This window comes from Pelobates fuscus, chromosome 8 (genome assembly GCF_036172605.1).
Source record: "Pelobates fuscus isolate aPelFus1 chromosome 8, aPelFus1.pri, whole genome shotgun sequence".
Taxonomy (NCBI): Eukaryota; Metazoa; Chordata; class Amphibia; order Anura; family Pelobatidae; genus Pelobates; species Pelobates fuscus.
In genome coordinates, this window is record NC_086324.1 from 70,831,198 (window position 1) to 70,851,593 (window position 20,396).

The following is a 20,396-nucleotide window of genomic DNA, read 5'->3' on the forward strand; positions in this document are numbered from 1 at the left end:
AAATGTTGATGGAACCCCAATTAGTGTTGGTTCTGCGAAACACCAATTGGGAAACGCTGCTCTAGGGCATTTCTTTATATAGCATCAGTTTACAAAAAGATATGAATATAGCCTGGGTTCTCAAACACTAAAACATGCAAATGTACAAAGGAGGTGAATGCGCACAGATATTTATTTATAAATAGTAATCACCATTAAAACAATAATGAAGGTGTCAATAGTCATCAATAAAACAAACATGACGCCATCAATTCTAATAAAAGTAATACTACTACACAAACGAGGAAGGTCCAGTTCCAGTGTTGAGTATTAGACATGTGCAATTCGTTTCGGTCCGAATATGAATTCGGATGAAATTCGGACATTCGGGTATTTCTGAATGTCCGAAGTGCCGAATTGCCGATGTGCCGAATTGCCGAGGTCCTGAAGTTCTGAAATTACAGAATTTCCGAAGTGTCGAAGTGCCGAAGTTCAGAAGTGCTGAAGTTCCGAAGTGTCAAAGTGCCGAAGTTCCGAAGCACAGTTTTGAGTTAGGACTAATGTACTTACCCAGTGAAAGAAGAAGAATGTTACATTGTAAACAATTTTAAATAAAAAGTATACAAACATAGCCAGGATTCAGCTGTAAGCATTTGCAACACTTACAACAATCAAGTAACATACATCCATATAAAATGTAAGTTACTTGGCCAGTCAATGTAATGACAGGAATGAATAAGTAGATAACTCCCTTATTCCCACGGTATTAGGGAGCTATCTACTAAATGGCTGAAAGACCTAAATTGGTCTTTCAGCCAAATTTACTAATACTAAGTAAAGATTACTTAGTATTAGTAAATTATGCTCCTACTCGCTATACCGCGAGTAGGGCATGTCTATTAAACAGTGAGCCTGTGGCTGCTCACTGTAAAAAAATAAATAATAAAAAAAAGGTCCCCCCGGCCCCCACCCCTGAGCAGTGGGTGGGGGCCCAAATGTAAAATAATGGGAGGGGGGACCTATTGTCCTCCCCCCTGGCCCCCACCCCTGAGCGGCGGGTGGGGGCCCTAAATTGGAATAAGGGGGGGACCTAATGTCCTCCCCCCTGGCCCCCACCCATGAGCGGCGGGTGGGGGCCCTAAATGGGAATAAGGGGGGGGGATCTAGTGTCCTTCCCCCTGGCCCCCACCCCTCAGCGGCGGGTGGGGGCCCTAACTAGTAATAAGGAGGGGGGCCTAACGTCCTCCCCCCTGGCTCCCACCCCTGCGCGGCGGGTGGGGGCCCTAAAAACAATGTCCCCCCCAGGTGACTAGGGGTCCCCAAACCCCTAGTCACCTCTCCCCCCCCAATAAAAATTATCCCCCTACCTACCCCCCTCACCCTAAAAATAATGAGGGGGGACCTTTAACTAAGTACTTGTAAAAAAAAACAAAAAAAAACTTACCATTCAATGTTTTCTTTCTTCTAAAATCTTCTTTTTTCAGCCCCCATAAAGGCAAAATAAAAAACCATAATAACCGACGCAATTATAAAAAAAAAAAAAAAACGTTAAAAAAAAAAAATTCTTCTTCACCCATGGAGGGCTCCGCGCAGACTGAGCTCTGCCGGGCTAGGGAAGGCTTATAAAGCCTTGCCCAGCCCTGCAATTAGGCTCAGAGCACTCTGATTGGTGGGTTTAAGCCATCCAATCAGAGTGCTCTGACAGGTAAATGAAGAGACTGACAGGTAAGTCTCAACATTTACCTGTCACAGCACTCTGATTGGTTGGTTTGAAATCCATCAAGTTCTTTGGAATTTTCCCACGCTGTGTAATTTGACTCATAACACTCTGATTGGTGGATTAAGTAACCTCAGGGGTGGGGGCCAGGGGGGAGGACCTTAGGCCCCCCCTTATTAGTATTTAGGGCCCCCACCCGCTGCTGAGGGGTGGGGGCAAGGGGGGAGGACACTAGCCCCCCCCCTTATTCTAATTTAGGGCCCCCACCCGCCGCTCATGGGTGGGGGCCAGGGGGGAGGACATTAGGTCCCCCCCCTTATTAGTATTTAGGGCCCCCACCCGCCGCTGAGGGGTGGGGGCCAGGGGGAGGACACTAGGTCCCCCCTTATTAGTATTTAGGGCCCCCACCCGCCGCTCAGGGGTGGGGGCCAGGGGGGAGGACCTTAGGTCCCCCCCCTTATTAATATTTAGGGCCCCCACCCGCCGCTCAGGGGTGGGGGCCAGGGGGGAGGACAATAGGTCCCTCCCATCATTTTACTTTAGGGCCCCCACCCGCCGCTCAGGGTTGGGGGCCGGGGAGGGCACAATTTTTTATTTTTTTTTAAACAGTGAGCAGTCACAGGTTGCTCTCTGTTTACTAGACATGCCCCTACTCGTGGTATTGGTCCCCCCCTTATTCTAGTTTAGGGCCCCCACCCACCGCTCAGGGGTGGGGGCCAGGGGGGAGGACATTAGGTCCCCCCCTTATTAGTATTTAGGGCCCCCACCCGCCGCTGAGGAGTGGTAGCCAGGGGGGAGGACACTAGATCCCCCCCTAATTAGTATTTAGGGCCCCCACCCGCCGCTCAGGGGTGGGGGCCGGGGAGGGCACAATTTTTTATTTATTTTTAATCAGTGAGCAGTCACAGGCTGCTCACTTTTTTACTAGACATGCCCCTACTCGCGGTATAGCGAGTAGGGGCAAAATTTACTAATACTAAGTCATTTTTACTTAGTATTAGTAAATTTGGCTGAAAGACCAATTTAGGTCTTTCAGCCTTTTGGTAGATAACTCCCTAATACCGTGGGAATTAGGGAGTTATCTACCAAGCGGCTGAAAGAGAAGTTCCGGAATTCCGAAGTGTCGAAGTGCCGAAGTGTCGAAGTGCCGAAGCGCCGAAGTTCCGAAGTGCTGAGGTGCCGAAGTTCTGAAGTTGCCGAAGTGTCGAAGTGCCAAAGTTCCGAAGTTCCGAAGTCTTGAATTGCCGAATTGCCGAAGTCCCGAATTGCGAAAATCCCGAATTTCAGAATGCCGAACCGAACCGAAAATTTTCCCCATGCACATGCCTATTGAGTATAAAAATATCATAGCTTAATTGACCTCCAGGTGCTATTTTATGCAGTTCATGCAGCAAAAGATGAAAGTTCACACATTTGTGAATAACCAAATTTATGAATACAAACCTCACGTATATGCACTACCCGTATTTTGCGGTTTACAGTGCTGATCCACCCCTGGTGCCTACCTCTAGTGTTTCTACAAAACAAAAGCTGAGGTCAGGTTATCAATTGCCTAAATGGGTCATCAAGACCAAATAAGAACAGGTCACAACCACTATGTAATGATGTACAAAAATGTAACGATAATGTACAATATAATGAACCAACAAACCGAATTAAAGATTAAACCCCTTAAGGACCAAACTTCTGGAATAAAAGGGAATCATGACATGTAACACATGTCATGTGTCCTTAAGGGGTTAAAAAATGTTTTTTTATCTTTGGTAATATCAACCCACCGCAGAGACGGTACCATCAAATAGTGCACAATTTATGCATTTGTGATACATCTCAATTCATCCTCTGTCACAACTACTATATGATCCAGAATGCAAAACTATGTAACAACTACATAGAACAGAAAGAGAGACAGAACGTAAACCGGTCCTTATAATGGCCGGGTTAATGCATTGAAAGATAGAGAATAGTCAAGGGAAAGCTGAGGTCAAGGGTTGCCAGAATTACACAAGGTCGATTAGAAAGCCAAGTCAGGGAAACCAGAAATTAGAATAGTCAGGAATAGCTGAAGTCAAATACCAGGAATATCAAATACAAGAACAAGAAAATGCTCTCGGATACTAGGAACGGAAACCAAGACAGGGCAATGAACTAAGGAATTCTGTGATTTAAATACCCCTCCTTGGGCTGTGATTGATCAGAGTTTGGCCTCTGACCCCAGAACGTGCGTGTGCGTCGATGTCGCGTCACATGCACGTTTGCGTTTTTTTTGGAGGTGGGGCTACAAATGGCCGCAGCTCGCGGTCGGCGCCATTTTGGATCCCGCGTGTGGAGGGGATGGACGACCCAGCGTGTCGGCTCCCGACTCAATGCTGCACAGGTAATTTCTTTAACCTGTCTGTGTGGTCAGGGGCCGTGACACCCTCTCAAAAATCTCTATTTCAGCAGCACAATTACACATCATCTGCTGAACTAAAACAGCGGATGAGCCATATAGTTACCATCAGGGATAGAGTAAATCACCATTCCCACAGATATTGTTAACCCTGTCAATTTGACTGAAAGTAATAGAGAGAATCTATAGTGTTAGGAATACAAATCTGTATTCCTAACACTATAATGTCCTCTGGTGCCCCCTCCCTCGCGGTCCCGCCACCTTCAGCACATAAAGTGTTGAAAAACCCTTTATTTACTCATTCAATTCCAGCATCGATGTCCCTCAGTGCTGGGTCAGCACTCTTCCTCCACCGACATTATCCGATGGGGAGACCTAATGCACTTGAGCGGTCAGCACATTAGGTCCCCATGGGAAAACATTACCTCAATGCTTTCCTATGGGGATTTCACTGACGCTGATGTCCTCATGCAGAACGTTAGGACATCCAGCGTCATTTAGGCAACCTTGAGTACAGTAAACTCCCAGAAGCGCCCCTAGTGGCTTTCTAGTAAACAGACAGTTTCTCTAAAACTGCAATGTTTTACATTACAGGACTAAGTGGGACAGGAACAGTGCACCCAGGCCACTTCAATGAGCTGAAGCGGTGTGGGTGCCTATAGTGTCCCTTTAAACTGTTTGCCAAGTAATATCTTCTCACAATGTGATACCATCAATATGAGAGAGACATCAAACTCATCATTGAGGCCAAGAGAATATCTGGTCTTGAGATGAAAAACCCTGTACATTTCTATTCTGCACAAAACCTGAGTGAAATGTCCCCCTCTTAAAGGGTTCCGGACCCAAGCTATATTCTGGTAATAAAAGGATGAGTGATATCCTGGTGAGAGTCAAGAAAATGTGTACTGTTTAAAATGTTTAATGTTTAGTAGTTTTCCTATTACTGTTGATGTTTTCTATGATATGTAAAAGCTCTCTACTTCTTCTCTGTTTTGTAAATATACCGAATAGTAAAAAAACAAAAAAACAGCAAACCAAGTTTCAAAATTTTCTGCCACACTAGACATAAAAAAAGAATAATTTTGAGGTGGAACTACAACACTTGCATGGGTGTTTACCACATCTAGTTACCCTTTCATAACAATGTATAGTATTTAGAAAATTGGGCAGACTAGATGGGCCGAATGGTTCTTATCTGCCGTCACATTCTATGTTTCTAATGTTTGTCTAATTTTCTCTCTGAAATTATACCATGTCCTTTTTATAAACTTGAAAACAAGACATTTGACAATAAAGGGGCTTTTTTAGATACCACCGTTATACATTCTTTCACAAATCATCACCCCACATTATCTGTAAGTTTTTTGTAAATAATAACTATTATAGAATTAAACTGATTAATATAAGAGGTGCTAAATGTCCACTTTTTCTCCACATTCCTTGTTCGTATTACTTTTTTTTTTTTTTTAATTCTTTATTTTTCCGTGCATATATGCGTAACAGTTATGCGAGTGGTGCCCCAAAGGCATTCCGTTCGCTAAAGTGGTATACTATTATATATTACAGTAGGGCATGGTAATGACATTTGCACATTTTGTTGTCATAAAGCGATAAAAAACGGTGTTAAAACAATAGCATGGATTAAACAATTGAACATACTATGTGGTGTACTAAACATTGCTGCGGGCGTGAGCTTCGTTCGGAACCTTATTGTTTACGTCCCATAGTTGTGCCTAGTCGCAGGAGTCGTGTATTAGGTTAGTTTGTGAATTAGCCAGCAGGTGCAGCAAAATACGTGTGTGACTATGCGTTAAGGCAAGGTATTTCTTTGGGCATATAAATTGTGGAGCATATCTTGTTATGCTCAGATGTGTATTTGACTGCAGTGTTTGGGTATGTTGTACCTGGTCGCTGCCTCGTCGCCCACTCCCCCGCGGCTACCCATGGCCGGGGAGGGGAGGGAGGGAAGGAGCTCCACGTATGTCGAGGTGCATTTGAGAATGGGTTGGGTTAGGTGAGGTGCCGGTGTGAGCGCTTGCATAAGTAAACTATAGTGTGCGGACATTTGTAATACAACTGTAAAAACGTTAATGGAGACAACAATAAAACAATAGTAAGGTCATCTGTGAGGCTAGAGTGACACACAGTAAATCATAGTGTCATAGTGAGGCCGAGTGTCGTACAGTCCCGGTCAGTATGGTCTACACTTTGAGGGTCTCCAGGGCCTTCTCAGGTGCCTTTGTCTTCAGAGGGGATCTGTCTAGGTCGACGTGGTACGAATACTTTGGTGCGCTCTGGGTCCCATCTGTGTTGCTGGCTTGGGTTCTCATGGGGTGCCGGTCCAGGTATAGCATCTTGGGGTAGTCCCAAAATATGCTGCAGGTCTCTTGCACCTTGAAGCGAGTGTACCACATGTTTGTCTTCCCCTTTCATGACTATAAGCGATCGATCAAGGCGCCATCTGTATTTAATGTCCCGTTGCCTGAGGAGGGCAGTGAATGGCTTTAGGGACCCCCTCCAAGCTAGTGTGCCGCCTGTTAAGTCGGCAAAGAAGGTTAAGGAATGTCCTTCGAATGAGACCTGGGTTCTATTTTTAAGCGCTGCCTGGAGTGTGGCCTTGTCCTTGCGGTGGTGGAAGCGGACTATAAGGTCACGGGTTGCGGTGGTCGGGGCTCTAGCCGGTTTTGGGACCCTGAATACGGATTCAATAGGGATAGTTTTAGACTGCTTCGGCGTGAGTATCTCCGTCAGGAGTCTGCGGACATAGTGCGGCAGTTCCTCTGCCGGTATATCTTCCGGCAGCCCCCGTACCTTTATATTAGTTGCTCTGTGCTCTTCTTCTGCGGCGGCGAACCGTCGGTCATATTCCTCATTTTTGTGTTGTAGGTTAGTAATCTCCGCCTGCATTGCAGTGATTTGCGCATCTCGCGCCGCAGAGGCGTCTTCCAGGGTTCCCAGCCTTCCATTCATGCACTGTAGCTCCGTGCGTAGGGCCGCCATGTCCGCCTGTAGCGTGGTCTGGAGGCCTGCCAGCAGGGTTTTGAGCACTGATGTGGTCACCGGAGCGCTGTCCGGGTCCGGAGGTTTGGTCCCCGGTGTAGGTAAGTGTGTGGTCGTTGGGATGTCCTCTTCCTGATAGAAATCGTCCGAGAAGTCGGAATATGTATCAGTGTGGTCGGCCATTTTGGGCCTTGCTGCCTCGCGGGCCTGTCTCCACAGGGCCCCAATGTCTTGGCTCTGCCTCGGCTGGTCGGGCTTCGCTTTTTTAGATTTACGCCCCATATCGGTTCTGCCGTCTCTCTCTTTCACCTGTGGTGATTTGGAGGAGGTGTAATGGGCAAAGATTTGTTTTTTCCGCGGGAGCTGCAGCCCCATGCGACTTCTCCGCTTCGTGGCTCGGCTCCGCCCCCCGCATTACTTTTTTTAACTTCAAACTAAGTCATCTCTATTCTCTTTTTTAAAAAAAAATGTTTTGTTTGTTTGATGGTTCATTATATTATTTATTATTATTACAAGTTTTTTTTCATACATCATGGATGCAATGTCCTGGATACCATATGTAGCCTTTAGCGCCCATTTAGGTAATTGATTACCTGGCTTGAGCTTTCTAGTGTAGTTGCGTGTTGTGTTAACGCTAGGGGAGTGGTGCGAAGGGCAGAGTGACAGTGGAACCTGCAAATTAATTTATTTCAATATGGACCTTTCATATATGTGGGTTACAAGTGGGTTATTCAGGAAACGAATAGACATTCATCATTTGCTGCTCAAATTGCTTGAAACTGCTGTGATATGGTCAATGAATGATTCCTCATTTGGAGTATCTATACATTTATTTTTTAACAGTCACCTCAATGGTTGACTATACCAGTGAAGTTGTTTTTATACTCAACGCTGGAACTTGGCCTTTCTTGTTTGTGTGTGTCATTGGGAGAGACTGTCGTCTTGTATTCATACCAGCTACATGAGCTCTGAAATCTTTTATGCACCTTATGCTGTCTGGATATAGAGGGTGCTATTTATTTGGCCATTGCATAGACAGGTAATTCTACTTTCATTTGGTGTCAATACTAGTAAGTAAATACACAGGTTAACTATCAGTACATTAATATTGCCCTGTCACATTGTGTTGCCGTGGAAAAATTTGCACACATCATGTACAAACATTATGTCATATAGCAAACATAATAATCCTGACAAGTTAGCCTACTCCCTCTGTCTGTCAATATACCTATAGGTTAGGGTGCCCTATGTTGCGACCTTTTTACAATTTCTATTTTCAAACATAATCTTTGTCTTCTTTTCTGACATGTTACCAAATCAGCACTGCTCAAGTGTCTTATGCACTTGCCAGTATAACAAATATTTTAGCCTGTTTTGTCCCAACCCAGTCTGTCCCTGTTTTTGCAGAACTTTCTCTCCAAGCAATGGTATGGAGAGATCTCCAGAGATACCAAAAACTGGAAAATTATTCTGTCCCTCCTGCTGTTCCCTCTCATTAGCTGTGGATTCATCTCCTTCAGGTAAACATCCTTAACAACTTTGTATTGAGAAATGGTAAATATAATGAGTTGTATTATGCTACTTAACTAGGCTAGGATCTGTCAGGGTATCAGATGGTAAAATCCCTTACTGCAGTATCATGTCAAGCACATCAATACCCCAATATGGATGGATCCTACACCAATTTAACACGGAAGATAAACAACGACTTCAACAGTGCTAGTGCTTGATAAAAAAACTAAAATAATACAGTACCATAATGAAATAATTATAGTTAGTGTTTTTATAAATATACTCACAATGCATATCATATATCTGCTCTATATCAAATAAATATTACTACTCATATTATTTATACTTTCCTGTAGTCACCTCAAATGCCTTTGGAGGTGATCACAGAAATGTATAAATTTGAGGAGATTTTGGATAGCAATGTCACTTTAATAATATCTATTTGATATAGAGCAGATATATGATATGAATTGTGGGTACCGTATATACTCGAGTATAAGTCGACCCGAATATAAGTCGAGGCCCCTAATTTTACCCCAAAAAACTGGGAAAACTTATTGAGTCGAGTATAAGACTAGGGTGGGAAATGCAGCAGCTACTGGTAAATTTCTAAATAAAATTAGATCCACAAAATTTATATTAACGGTAGGCAGACAATGTAATAGAGCAGCAGGAAATGCTAGCAGAATGCTTGGTTGGATAGGGAGAGGCATTAGTAGTAGAAAGAGAGAAGTGTTCATGCCATTGTACAGAACATTCGTGAGACCGTATCTCCAGAAAGATATTGATACTTTAGAGAGAGTTCAGAGAAGGGCTTCTAAACTGGTTCATGGATTGCAGGATAAAACTTACCAGGAAAGGTTAAAGGATCTTAACATGTATAACTTGGAGGAAAGAGGAAATGATAGAAACATTTAAATACATAAAGGGAATCAACACAGTAAAGGAGGAGACTATATTTAAAAGAAGAAAAACTACCACAACAAGAGGACATAGTCTTAAATTAGAGGGACAAAGGTTTAAAAATAATATCAGGAAGTATTACTTTACTGAGAGGGTAGTGGATGCATGGAATAGCCTTCCAGCTGAAGTGGTAGAGGTTAACACAGTAAAGGAGTTTAAGCATGCGTGGGATAGGCATAAGGCTATCCTAACTATAAGATAAGGCCAGGGACTAATTAAAGTATTTAGAAAATTGGGCAGACTAGATGGGCCGAATGGTTCTTATCTGCCGTCACATTCTATGTTTCTATTAATTGAATATTTATTTACAGTGTGTGTATATAATGAATGCAGTGTGTGTGTGTGTGTATAATGCAGAGTGTGTGTGTGGGTATGAATGCAGTGTGTGTGTATGAATGCAGTGTGTGCGTGTGTGTATATAATGCAGTGTGTATATGAATGCAGTGTGTGTATATAATGCAGTGTGTGTGTATGAATGCAGTGTGTGTGTATTGAATGCAGTGTGTGTATATAATGCAGTGTGTGTGTATAATGCAGTGTGTGTGTGTGTGTGTGTGTGAATGCAGTGTGTGTATATAATGCAGTGTGTCTGTGAATGAATGCAGTGTGTGTATATATTAAAGGTAGGCAGACAATGTAATAGAGCAGCAGGAAATGCTAGCAGAATGCTTGGTTGGATAGGGAGAGGCATTAGTAGTAGAAAGAGAGAAGTGTTCATGCCATTGTACAGAACATTTGTGAGACCGTATCTCCAGAAAGATATTGATACTTTAGAGAGAGTTCAGAGAAGGGCTTCTAAACTGGTTCATGGATTGCAGGATAAAACTTACCAGGAAAGGTTAAAGGATCTTAACATGTATAGCTTGGAGGAAAGAGGAAATGATAGAAACATTTAAATACATAAAGGGAATCAACACAGTAAAGGAGGAGACTATATTTAAAAGAAGAAAAACTACCACAACAAGAGGACATAGTCTTACATTAGAGGGACAAAGGTTTAAAAATAATATCAGGAAGTATTACTTTACTGAGAGGGTAGTGGATGCATGGAATAGCCTTCAAGCTGAAGTGGTAGAGGTTAACACAGTAAAGGAGTTTAAGCATGCGTGGGATAGGCATAAGGCTATCCTAACTATAAGATAAGGCCAGGGACTAATTAAAGTATTTAGAAAATTGGGCAGACTAGATGGGCCGAATGGTTCTTATCTGCCGTCACATTCTATGTTTCTATTAATTGAATATTTATTTACAGTGTGTGTATATAATGAATGCAGTGTGTGTGTGTGTGTGTATAATGCAGAGTGTGTGTGTGGGTATGAATGCAGTGTGTGTGTATGAATGCAGTGTGTGTGTATATAATACAGTGTGTATATGAATGCAGTGTGTGTATATAATGCAGTGTGTGTGTATGAATGCAGTGTGTGTGTATGAATGCAGTGTGTGTATATAATGCAGTGTGTGTGTATAATGCAGTGTGTGTGTATAATGCAGTGTGTGTGTGTGTGTGTGTGTGTGTGTGTGTGAATGCAGTGTGTGTATATATAATGCAGTGTGTCTGTGTATGAATGCAGTGTGTGTATATAATGCAGTGTGTGTGTGTATGAATGCAGTGTGTGTGTATGAATGCAGTGTGTGTAACCTTGGTGGGGGGTGGGCATTTTTTTTTTTTTAATTCTTTATTTTTCCGGTTGACAGAATTGACAAGTACACGGATGTTGCACAAAAGGTATTGCGTGGGCTTATACAAAAGCCAAAGTGCAAACAGTTGAAAAATACATTGTGATACAGAGAGGTATATACAGGTAGAGTAGTTATCTGGTAATGCAACATTATTTTCTCGTATGCGATTCTGTTCTGTCGAGTTTCTAGACATTTTAAACAAACCAAAACAAATATAAACAAGTTGAACGTACGGTCATGTTTCCTTGTTGCAACACAAGGAACAGTAACTAAAAATTAAGGGGCAAGAAGGGATTAAACTCAGTTCGAGGATAGAGGGGGGGTGGGCATTTTTACAATTTATTTTTTTATTATTATTTTAATATGAAATTTTATTTTAATATTATTACATTTTATTTTAATATTATTAAATTTTTTATTTTATTTTTTTGTCCCCCCTCCCTGCTTGATACATGGCCAGGGAGGGGTGATATCGCAGTCCCTGGTGGTCCAGTGGATGGGCTGTGCAGGAGGGGGGGTTGGGAGCGAGCTGTAACTTACCTTTACAGCAGCTCCCTCCTCTTCCGTTCCGGTCAGCTCCAGTGTAAGCTGGTAACCCGTGGCAACGCTCTGACGCCGCGGCTCTTGCGAGACTTACAGTGGAGCTGACCGGAACGGGGGAGAAGGGAGCTGAAAGAGCTGCTGTAAAGGTAAGTTACAGCTCGCTGCCAGCCCCCTTGTAATGAGCCCGGCGGTCCTGGTCTGTATTATGGGAATGTAAGTTGCCATAATACAGACAATGACTTAAGTATAAGACAAGTGGGGGGTTTTCAGCACAAAAAATGTGGCGAAAAACTCGTCTTATACTTGAATATATACGGTATATTTATAAAAACACTATCACTTTCATAATTTAGTTATGGCATTGTATTTTTTAAAATTTATTTTGATTAATTAAATACACTTTAATTTGTTATATTCATTAGAACTAGAACTATTTAAGTTGTTGTTTGTCTCTCATGTTAACATTAGTGTAGGATCCACCCATATTGGGGTACTGTATCGTAGTGACATGATATGGCCATGTGGTTGAACTGAATCCTCATATTTATTGGCTGAGATACCTGTGATGGTGATTTTAGTAGCCTTGTAAAATGTAAAACTGTATTTTTGAGTGTGCACTGTTCCTTAATCTGTATTTTGTATAAATTGTGGTCTTTACGGTAGCACCATTGCTGAGAAATGCATGTTCCAGGTGTGCCCCCAATTCTTCTTTTTTCATAATATAATTATTGGCATGGACATAGAAATATGTGGTTCCATAGTAGAATGGCCAGTCTTTATAGAAACTAGTAAACCATCTCCTACTGTAACTGTCTAGGAGAACAATGTTTTTTTCTGTGGTATTAATACATTTGTAGTATTGGATCAATTAATATAAACCATAACAACAAATCACTTTTGATTATTCCTATTTTTTTCACACAAATAATAAAATTTATCCGCTGGTTTTCTCAATTCAGAAAGAAGATGTCAGATGGGACGAGAAACCATCTGTGGAAATACTTTGCTTTCTTCACCTCCCCGTTTGTTGTCTTCTCCTGGACAGTTATTTTCTACATTGGCTTTCTCCTTCTCTTTGCATATGTCTTACTTATGGACTTTCAGTCTGCCCCGACTGGCCTGGAGATCACAGTCTATGTATTGGTTTTTATACTTCTTTGTGATGAGATAAGACAGGTATCTACACGTTTTCAAAGACATTATTGCACTACATATTTGCCGGTGCTGTAAGGGACACTATGATTACAAATTCAAATAATCCCAGTAGACACACAAATTCTCTTATATTAAGCCAGGGAGTAACTCGCTCATTGTCTATACTAGCTTCTTTTTTAACCCCTTAAGGACACATGACGTGTGTGACATGTCATGATTCCCTTTTATTCCAGAAGTTTGGTCCTTAAGGGGTTAAATGTAGTCCATATCAGCAAGTCATTCCTTGATTATAGTTTCATATAGTGAATTAAGAATAATGGCTTGACATCTGTGAGATTCAATAGGCAGTGATGCCCAGGAGGGAGTAACCCCTTTTAATCTCTCAGGATCAACTCTTTTCTCATGTTCCAAACTATACTTCAGCTGATCTAACATTATGGAGAACTGAAAACTTACACTGTATCAGAAACATACCTACCTCCTAATATTTACATTATATAGCACTTACCTCTCTAACCTGTGAGTATATATCCCTCATTGCATATAGTGCCAAACTCTCCAACTGGTAATTATATAGTACTTATCTCTTCAATCTGTACAGTTTATGTATAAACTGATGGGTTAAAAAACAAAACAAATGTAGGCCTTCTTCTTAAATTGCTGCCTACCAGAAAGAGCCTTTAGGCCATGCAAATGTGGGATGTGTTGATAAGTCATTGAGCACTTTGCAGTAAATAGTTAGCTAACACATATAACTAAGCACTCCCTATTCAGGCCCTCTTACTGCTTACCTTTAACGTTGTGTCCTATAACATACCACTGTCACCGAGTCTCAAGAGGGAAGAAAACAGATATGTGCAGTGGGAAATGCACACACCAAAGAGAACCCTAACTGCACTTAATGGTCAAGAAGTAATATTTTTCCTTTTATAGCAATAGTATGAGTAGAATAGTAAATTAAGTCAACAGCGGGGGTTTATGGTGGACTCAAGTCTTTTAATATCCTAGATAATTATTTAACTTTTTATATATTGAAGATTAAATGGGAAAATCAGTATGGGTGGTCTATTTCCACAAAGGAGTAACACAAAGCTCTATCTTTAGATGTACATGAGTGGGGTGAAGTACTTTCTAGACCTGTGGAACATTATGGATATTCTGGGAATCCTGTATTTCGCTGCAGGAATAATATTCAGGTTAGTTCACATAACTTTTTGCATGTAGTATTACTTGACTGCAAGAACCCTTTAAACACCAGTGTAAATAATTTTTACCATAGTGTTCTCTAAATCTTTACTGTGTAGTGCTTTGTTCATTTTTAGAAGGAAAAAAAAATATTTAAAAGAAAACTCCAGTGCTAGGAAAGCAATCAGTTTTCCTGACAGTGGAGGTACCCTCTCCCTCCCACCCCCCAATACCCAGTTACTGAAGGGGTGAAAACCCCTTCAGTCACTTACCTGAGGCAGCGACGATGTCCCTCGTCGCTGTTTCCTCCTCCGCGCCGCTCCTCTTAGTGTCTCCGTCGGCCGGTGGGCAAGACTGATCCCGCCCACCGGCTGAGGAGACCTAATACGCATGCGTGGCAATGCCGCGTATGCGCATTAGCGTTCCCCATAGGAAAGCATTGAAAAAGATTTTCAATGCTTTCCTATAAGGAAATGAGCGACGCTGGAGGTCCTCACACAGCGTGAGGACGTCCAGTGATGCTCTAGCAAAGAAAATCTTTCCTGTAAATGAGGAAGTTCCCTCTAGTGGCTGTCTAGTAGACAGCCACTAGAGGTGGAGTTAACCCTGCAATGTAATTATTAAAAAACTGCAATAATTACAGTTGCAGGGTTAAGAGTAGTGGGAGTTGGCACCCAGACCACTCCAATGAGCAGAAGTGGTCTGGGTGCCTGGAGTGTCCCTTTAAGAAACAGGATCAACGACTCCAGTAACAAAAGTGACAAACACTATCCAAATTAATAACTGTTTTCTGTGCGTGCTCAGTACTTTGTACATTAAAGGATAGGTATGAGCTCTGCATATATGATTTATTGTCTCACGTCTATGATCAGCTACAGTAAGCAGTGGGGATTTTTCTAAGCCAGTCAGTCGTGGTGCATTACTGATTAAGTCTCTCTCCCATACCAAGTGATGTCCGTAACCATGAAAGTTAAAACACATGTGACCTCAAGCCCAGTGAGATTCTTTGACTCTTTGAAAATTGTAGATCTAGATTAATGTCTGAACAGATAGAACAACCTGGGCAAAAGGGCAAAAGGGTGCAATTTTCTTTCATTCTTAAATGTGCACACTTCATTGTAGTGAATATGGTGTTATTAGTCAATGTGCACTGTCACCCTGTTTTGGACGTTTTTTTTTTTTTTGTTTTTTTTTTTTAAAAGCCAGGGCTCTCCCTGGTATCCATAGCCCTCACTTTCTGCAAATGCACATATAATGCATTATCCACACCAATCTGTCTGTCCATCTGTCCAATGATGAGTTAAAAGTAACCTGAGCTTTATATATGAATATTACATTTTATATTACTACATTTTGGAAAATAATATTTTTTAATGAAAAATGTGCAAAAATAATGTGTTTCAGGAAGGTCTAACAAAACTAATTCCTATTAATCTATACCCGAGTAAATAGGTCTGCCCGGGGCTTACCTGTGAAGTCTTATACATTGACTCCACAGGTAAATCATGGACGGAACAATTCGTTCGAGCATAGATTAATAGGAATTTGATTTATTTGACCTACCTGAAACGCAAAGTCTAGTTTCAACTTCTTCAGAAAATAGTAGTAGCACCTGACCTTATTATTTATCTTACAGACTTCACAGCACAAATTCTAATGCTCTGTACACTGGGAGAGTCATCTTCTGTCTGGATTATATCATCTTCACTGTTCGCCTCATCCACATCTTTACTGTCAGTCGGAACCTGGGACCAAAGATCATTATGCTGCAGAGAATGGTAAGTTCCCTGCAGAACAATTCATTTATCTTTGAACATTCCATCATCCCTATTCAGTAAGTTCAAATGATGACTACTGTCCTACTCAACATGCCCATGTTGGCTTAACCCTCCCTAATCCTGACAAAAACCCATATACCTGTTCAAAAATGTTCAATTTTGCATATTAAAACATTTGATCACAATTTCGCACCTCCTAACCTTTCCTCACTCACCTCCTGCTATAATGCATCTTCCTACCTCTTTCTCTACCTTTAAACCATATGCTTCCTCAAACCATATATATCTTAATTATTATGCTCACTACTACCACTTCTAGCTTTCTATTACTCAAATACATTTCCTCAACTAATCTAACCTGCGTCCTCTCTTACAATATCTTTCAGATTAAATAAAACACCACTACTCACAAAAGCCTGCCTTGACTCACCATAAAATAAAATAAAAATACCGCACTCTAAATATTGTATCACAAGTAAATCAATGATCAAGTATGATTTAGTATACAAAAAATAATTTAATGGAATATATATTTTTGCAATCCAAGTTAGAAATATGTACATATGAAGTTCTGATGATCTCAATTTTAGTTTGAAAATTCATCCGAATTGATCCTTTGAAATTCATTGATAGAACATTATTGTAACAAAGCAGAAACTGCCTCAAAATTCATATATTTACACACAAAAAGAGCTCTGCATCCACTTGATGCCAAGAGATATGGTTTAGAAAACAATCCTGTGCTTGATATATATAATAGAAAATATATATATAGTCTAGAAATCAATCCTTGGAATTCATTGATTGACAATTACTGTAACAGTGCAGACAGTGCCTCAAAATTCATATATTTACACAAAGATATGCTTGCACTTGATATAAAGAGATAGTCTCAAAATCAATCTTTTGAAATTCATTAATCAAAAGTTACTGTGATAGTGCAAAAACTGCCTCAAAATTCATATATTTACACGCACAAAGCTCTGCATCAAGGTCGAACCTCAATCAAATTCATAAACATATAACTCATTGGAAATCACAATGTAAATGCGTCCACGCGGAAGTGGATGCTGAATTTTTACCGCCGGATTCGGCTTTAAATGTGAGTTACTCAGTGCGGTATTTTTATTTTATTTTTTGGATTTGTCGTTTGAGAGGTTATAGTAGAGGAAATACCTCTAAAATACCAGCACCACCGTGTAATCGAGTGCAAACACTACCCAGTTTCTTGACTCACCATATATCACCACAGCTAAACAAACATTATCCAGACTAACAAACTCCATCTATTTTAAGCATCTCTATAACCCACACCCTTTCCAATTGCAATAGCAGTTCCCTTTCACCGTATTCTCTTGTAGTCCGTGTATAGTATATTCTGCAGTATTTATATATGAACAATATTTATAACACCTCACAAACTTAAATTCTCAGCAAAGGGAAAATAAAAATGTAACTTTAGTAGCTTCTCTCTTTTCTCAGCTTATAGACGTGTTCTTCTTCCTCTTCCTGTTTGCTGTTTGGGTAATTGCTTTTGGAGTTGCCCGTCAAGGAATCCTGCGGCTGAATGAGCATCGCTGGGAATGGATTTTCCGCTCAGTTATTTATGAACCCTATCTGGCAGTGTTCGGGCAGTATATATCTGATGTGGATGGTAAGTCTACTCCACTCATCATTTATATAAATGTATATAGGACTGACTGTGTGCATATCCAGTTTCTTCTATTTGCTTCTACCTTATTCAGCCCTAGGCTGTAAAACTCTTACATCCAGGTAATGAAAGAATTTGGACACTCCGATATCCCATAGTCGAGTTTAGAAAAGTTAATGATTGAAAATATGCAAGACTTCAATGAACCAACCAGCCATTCGTGGCTATCAAACTTGTTTTCTGTTTTAGGAACCACCTATGACTTTGACCATTGTACTGTTACTGGGAATGAATCCAAACCACTTTGCGTTGAGCTGGATAATGACCATAATCCTCGATTTCCTGAGTGGATCACCATCCCATTGGTCTGTATCTACATGCTGTCCACAAATATCCTGCTTGTCAATCTGCTCATAGCTATGTTTGGGTGAGTATGCATGCAGCTTTCTCACAGGTGCAGATCTAACATGAATTCTTTGGACAATGTAGAACTCTCAGAGGTTTTATCTACTGATGCCTGGCTCATCTCTGTGATCGACAGTCACTTCTTTACTAGCTCTTCCACTGACAGCTTTTGGTCCGACACTCAATTTCTGGCAAATCAAATAACCTGTTTGTTTTTGGGTACAAGGTTATTGTAAGAAGCACACAGCTCCAAAATCTGGTATTTCTCTACTAGTAAAACATTTTTTTCACTCTATTCAGATACACAGTGGGTTCTGTGCAGGAGAACAATGACCAGGTGTGGAAGTTCCAGAGATATTTTCTGGTGCAGGAATACTGCAATCGACTCACCATTCCATTCCCCTTCGTCATATTTGCCTATTTCTATATGTTACTCAGGAAGATGTTTAGCTGCTGCTGCAAACAACAGGAACCAGTACCTTCCCCATGCTGTGAGTGAACACTATTGTTTTATAGAGAACAAAAAACAAAGGTCCACATGCACTCAAAGGCTGAAAAACCTAGCTTTTATCTCCCAGTTCTTTATTTAGAGGGTAGGAGCCAGCAAAAGTGAGAACACATGACATTCAGTATACATTGTTAAATCAGTGGACCCATCATTTTTTTTGCAATAATAGAAATTAGATGGAAAACAATATAAAGAAAATGAAAACTAATTAGAATACAATAAAAATTAAGTACATTGGCGTCATTATTTGTGCAGGTAAACTATCATTAGGAATATATTACCGTAAAGGCGTGTAGAGTGATTTTGAAATGTAATAGTAGGAGAAAATTAAACCTAATGGACAGGGAATAATGTAGGGTAAGGGAATATTGGAAGGGGGAGTAGAAAGGATGTCTCAGGTTTAAGCCAGTTTGCTGTAAGTTTCCGTCGGGCAGCTAACGTGATTTTATCATATAGTTTTTGGGACAGTTGGGAAAGCCCTTCTATCAGTCAATACAATAAGAAGGAACACAGATTCAACTCAAAGGATCTTTGAAAAACACGTGTCAATAAATCTTTTATTTGTTGCCAATTTGATTACCAACAGGCAACTCCACCACATATGTACATATGTGCCCCCATGTCCACATCCTCTCCAACAAAGGTCAGTTATCATCTTCCCTATTCTATATAACTTAAATGAAGTAGTATACTACTGGAAAAAATCATATCGTATTCATCAAGGTCTTTGGCAACTGCTCACAATAAATTGTTTACAGTAACACTACTGCTTTTATCAGATGGGTGCATCTAATGAAGGTATGTTTAAGAATTTACTTTGTATTTGTTATATTAAAATGTTAGAATGTTTTACCAAGCTGATTTTACAATTGAGAAATGTCTGTTCAGAAAAGATTAAGAAACACTGTTGTTTCTAATATATTTATTGCTAAGCTTGGTTAATTCCCAAAGACCTTTTCTTAGTTTTTAAAGCGGCACTGTCACCACCACCTTAAAAATTTGTATTTCATAAAGATAGAATCTTTATGAAATACTCAGATTGACTGTGTTGGACTTTCACTGAAATTCCAACCCTGTCAAAAGATAAACTCAGACAAAGTAGGGATTTCTTTGCCTTAGTATTTTTCCTACGACTGACAAATCTTGACACTAGGCAGAGATACTGCCGTCAATCCTTGCCATTTTCACCAGCTGTCACTAGTGACAGATGTAGGGAAATTAAACTCCTTCTATGGAGTATCCTGCAGTCCGTGCAAGAGTACAGTGCTGCAGTTGGCTCCTGACAGGTTAGTAATTCTCACCTTTGCCTGCCCCCCGCTCATCAGACCCCCAAGCTTTGATTTCACCTTTGCAAATTATTCAATGAACCCAGATGGTGACAGATCCTCTTTAAGTTGTTAGAAGGTTTTAATTAGTATTTAGTAATTGTAGTATTTAAAACAACATTTAAGCGTTTATCCACAGTGATTTGAGTCTTGAAAAGTGAATTACAAACCAGTTTAAAAAAAAAGTTAGACCCCATTATTAACCAGGGGAAGCTTGGTAAATGGCATCCCCTGTTCTTTATATCTTACTTACCTATCAAAGTCTTCTATCAGAAAAAAATAATCAACTCTGACGACTAAAAAATATAACATAATGGATACACCCCATCCCCTTGGCTGAAGGACTCAAGACTGAAAGTTCAGGAAAGCCAGCAAAGATTTTATATACGGTACTTTTGCTGATTTAAAGTGCCTTCAGTACAGATTGCAAAGCTAACCAATAACAGTGTAACCCAGGCATTTATGGGAGTGGGTCCCTATAATCAAATTTTCCAGCTTATTTTCATATTGGGTAATATTTTTTATTTTACTGTTATATCACATTTTGCTGGCTCCATATTTTTATGGCTAGGGGAAGAAAATAAGAGAAGGAAGTTCTGTCAG

General features: G+C 40.6%; 1 protein-coding gene across 1 annotated transcript in view; it reads left to right on the forward strand.

Moving 5' to 3' along the window:
• TRPM8 (transient receptor potential cation channel subfamily M member 8) overlaps positions 1-18,508 on the forward strand; it is a 35,541-nt gene extending 17,033 nt beyond the window's left edge. The window contains exons 15-21 of the mRNA XM_063430020.1: positions 8,496-8,608; positions 12,746-12,962; positions 14,046-14,137; positions 15,763-15,904; positions 17,387-17,558; positions 17,805-17,982; positions 18,261-18,508. Coding sequence (XP_063286090.1) covers positions 8,496-8,608; positions 12,746-12,962; positions 14,046-14,137; positions 15,763-15,904; positions 17,387-17,558; positions 17,805-17,982; positions 18,261-18,459 — 1,113 coding nt within the window. The 3' untranslated portion in view covers positions 18,460-18,508. The remainder of the gene's footprint in view (positions 1-8,495; positions 8,609-12,745; positions 12,963-14,045; positions 14,138-15,762; positions 15,905-17,386; positions 17,559-17,804; positions 17,983-18,260) is intronic.
• The last annotated feature ends 1,888 nt before the right edge of the window (positions 18,509-20,396 follow it).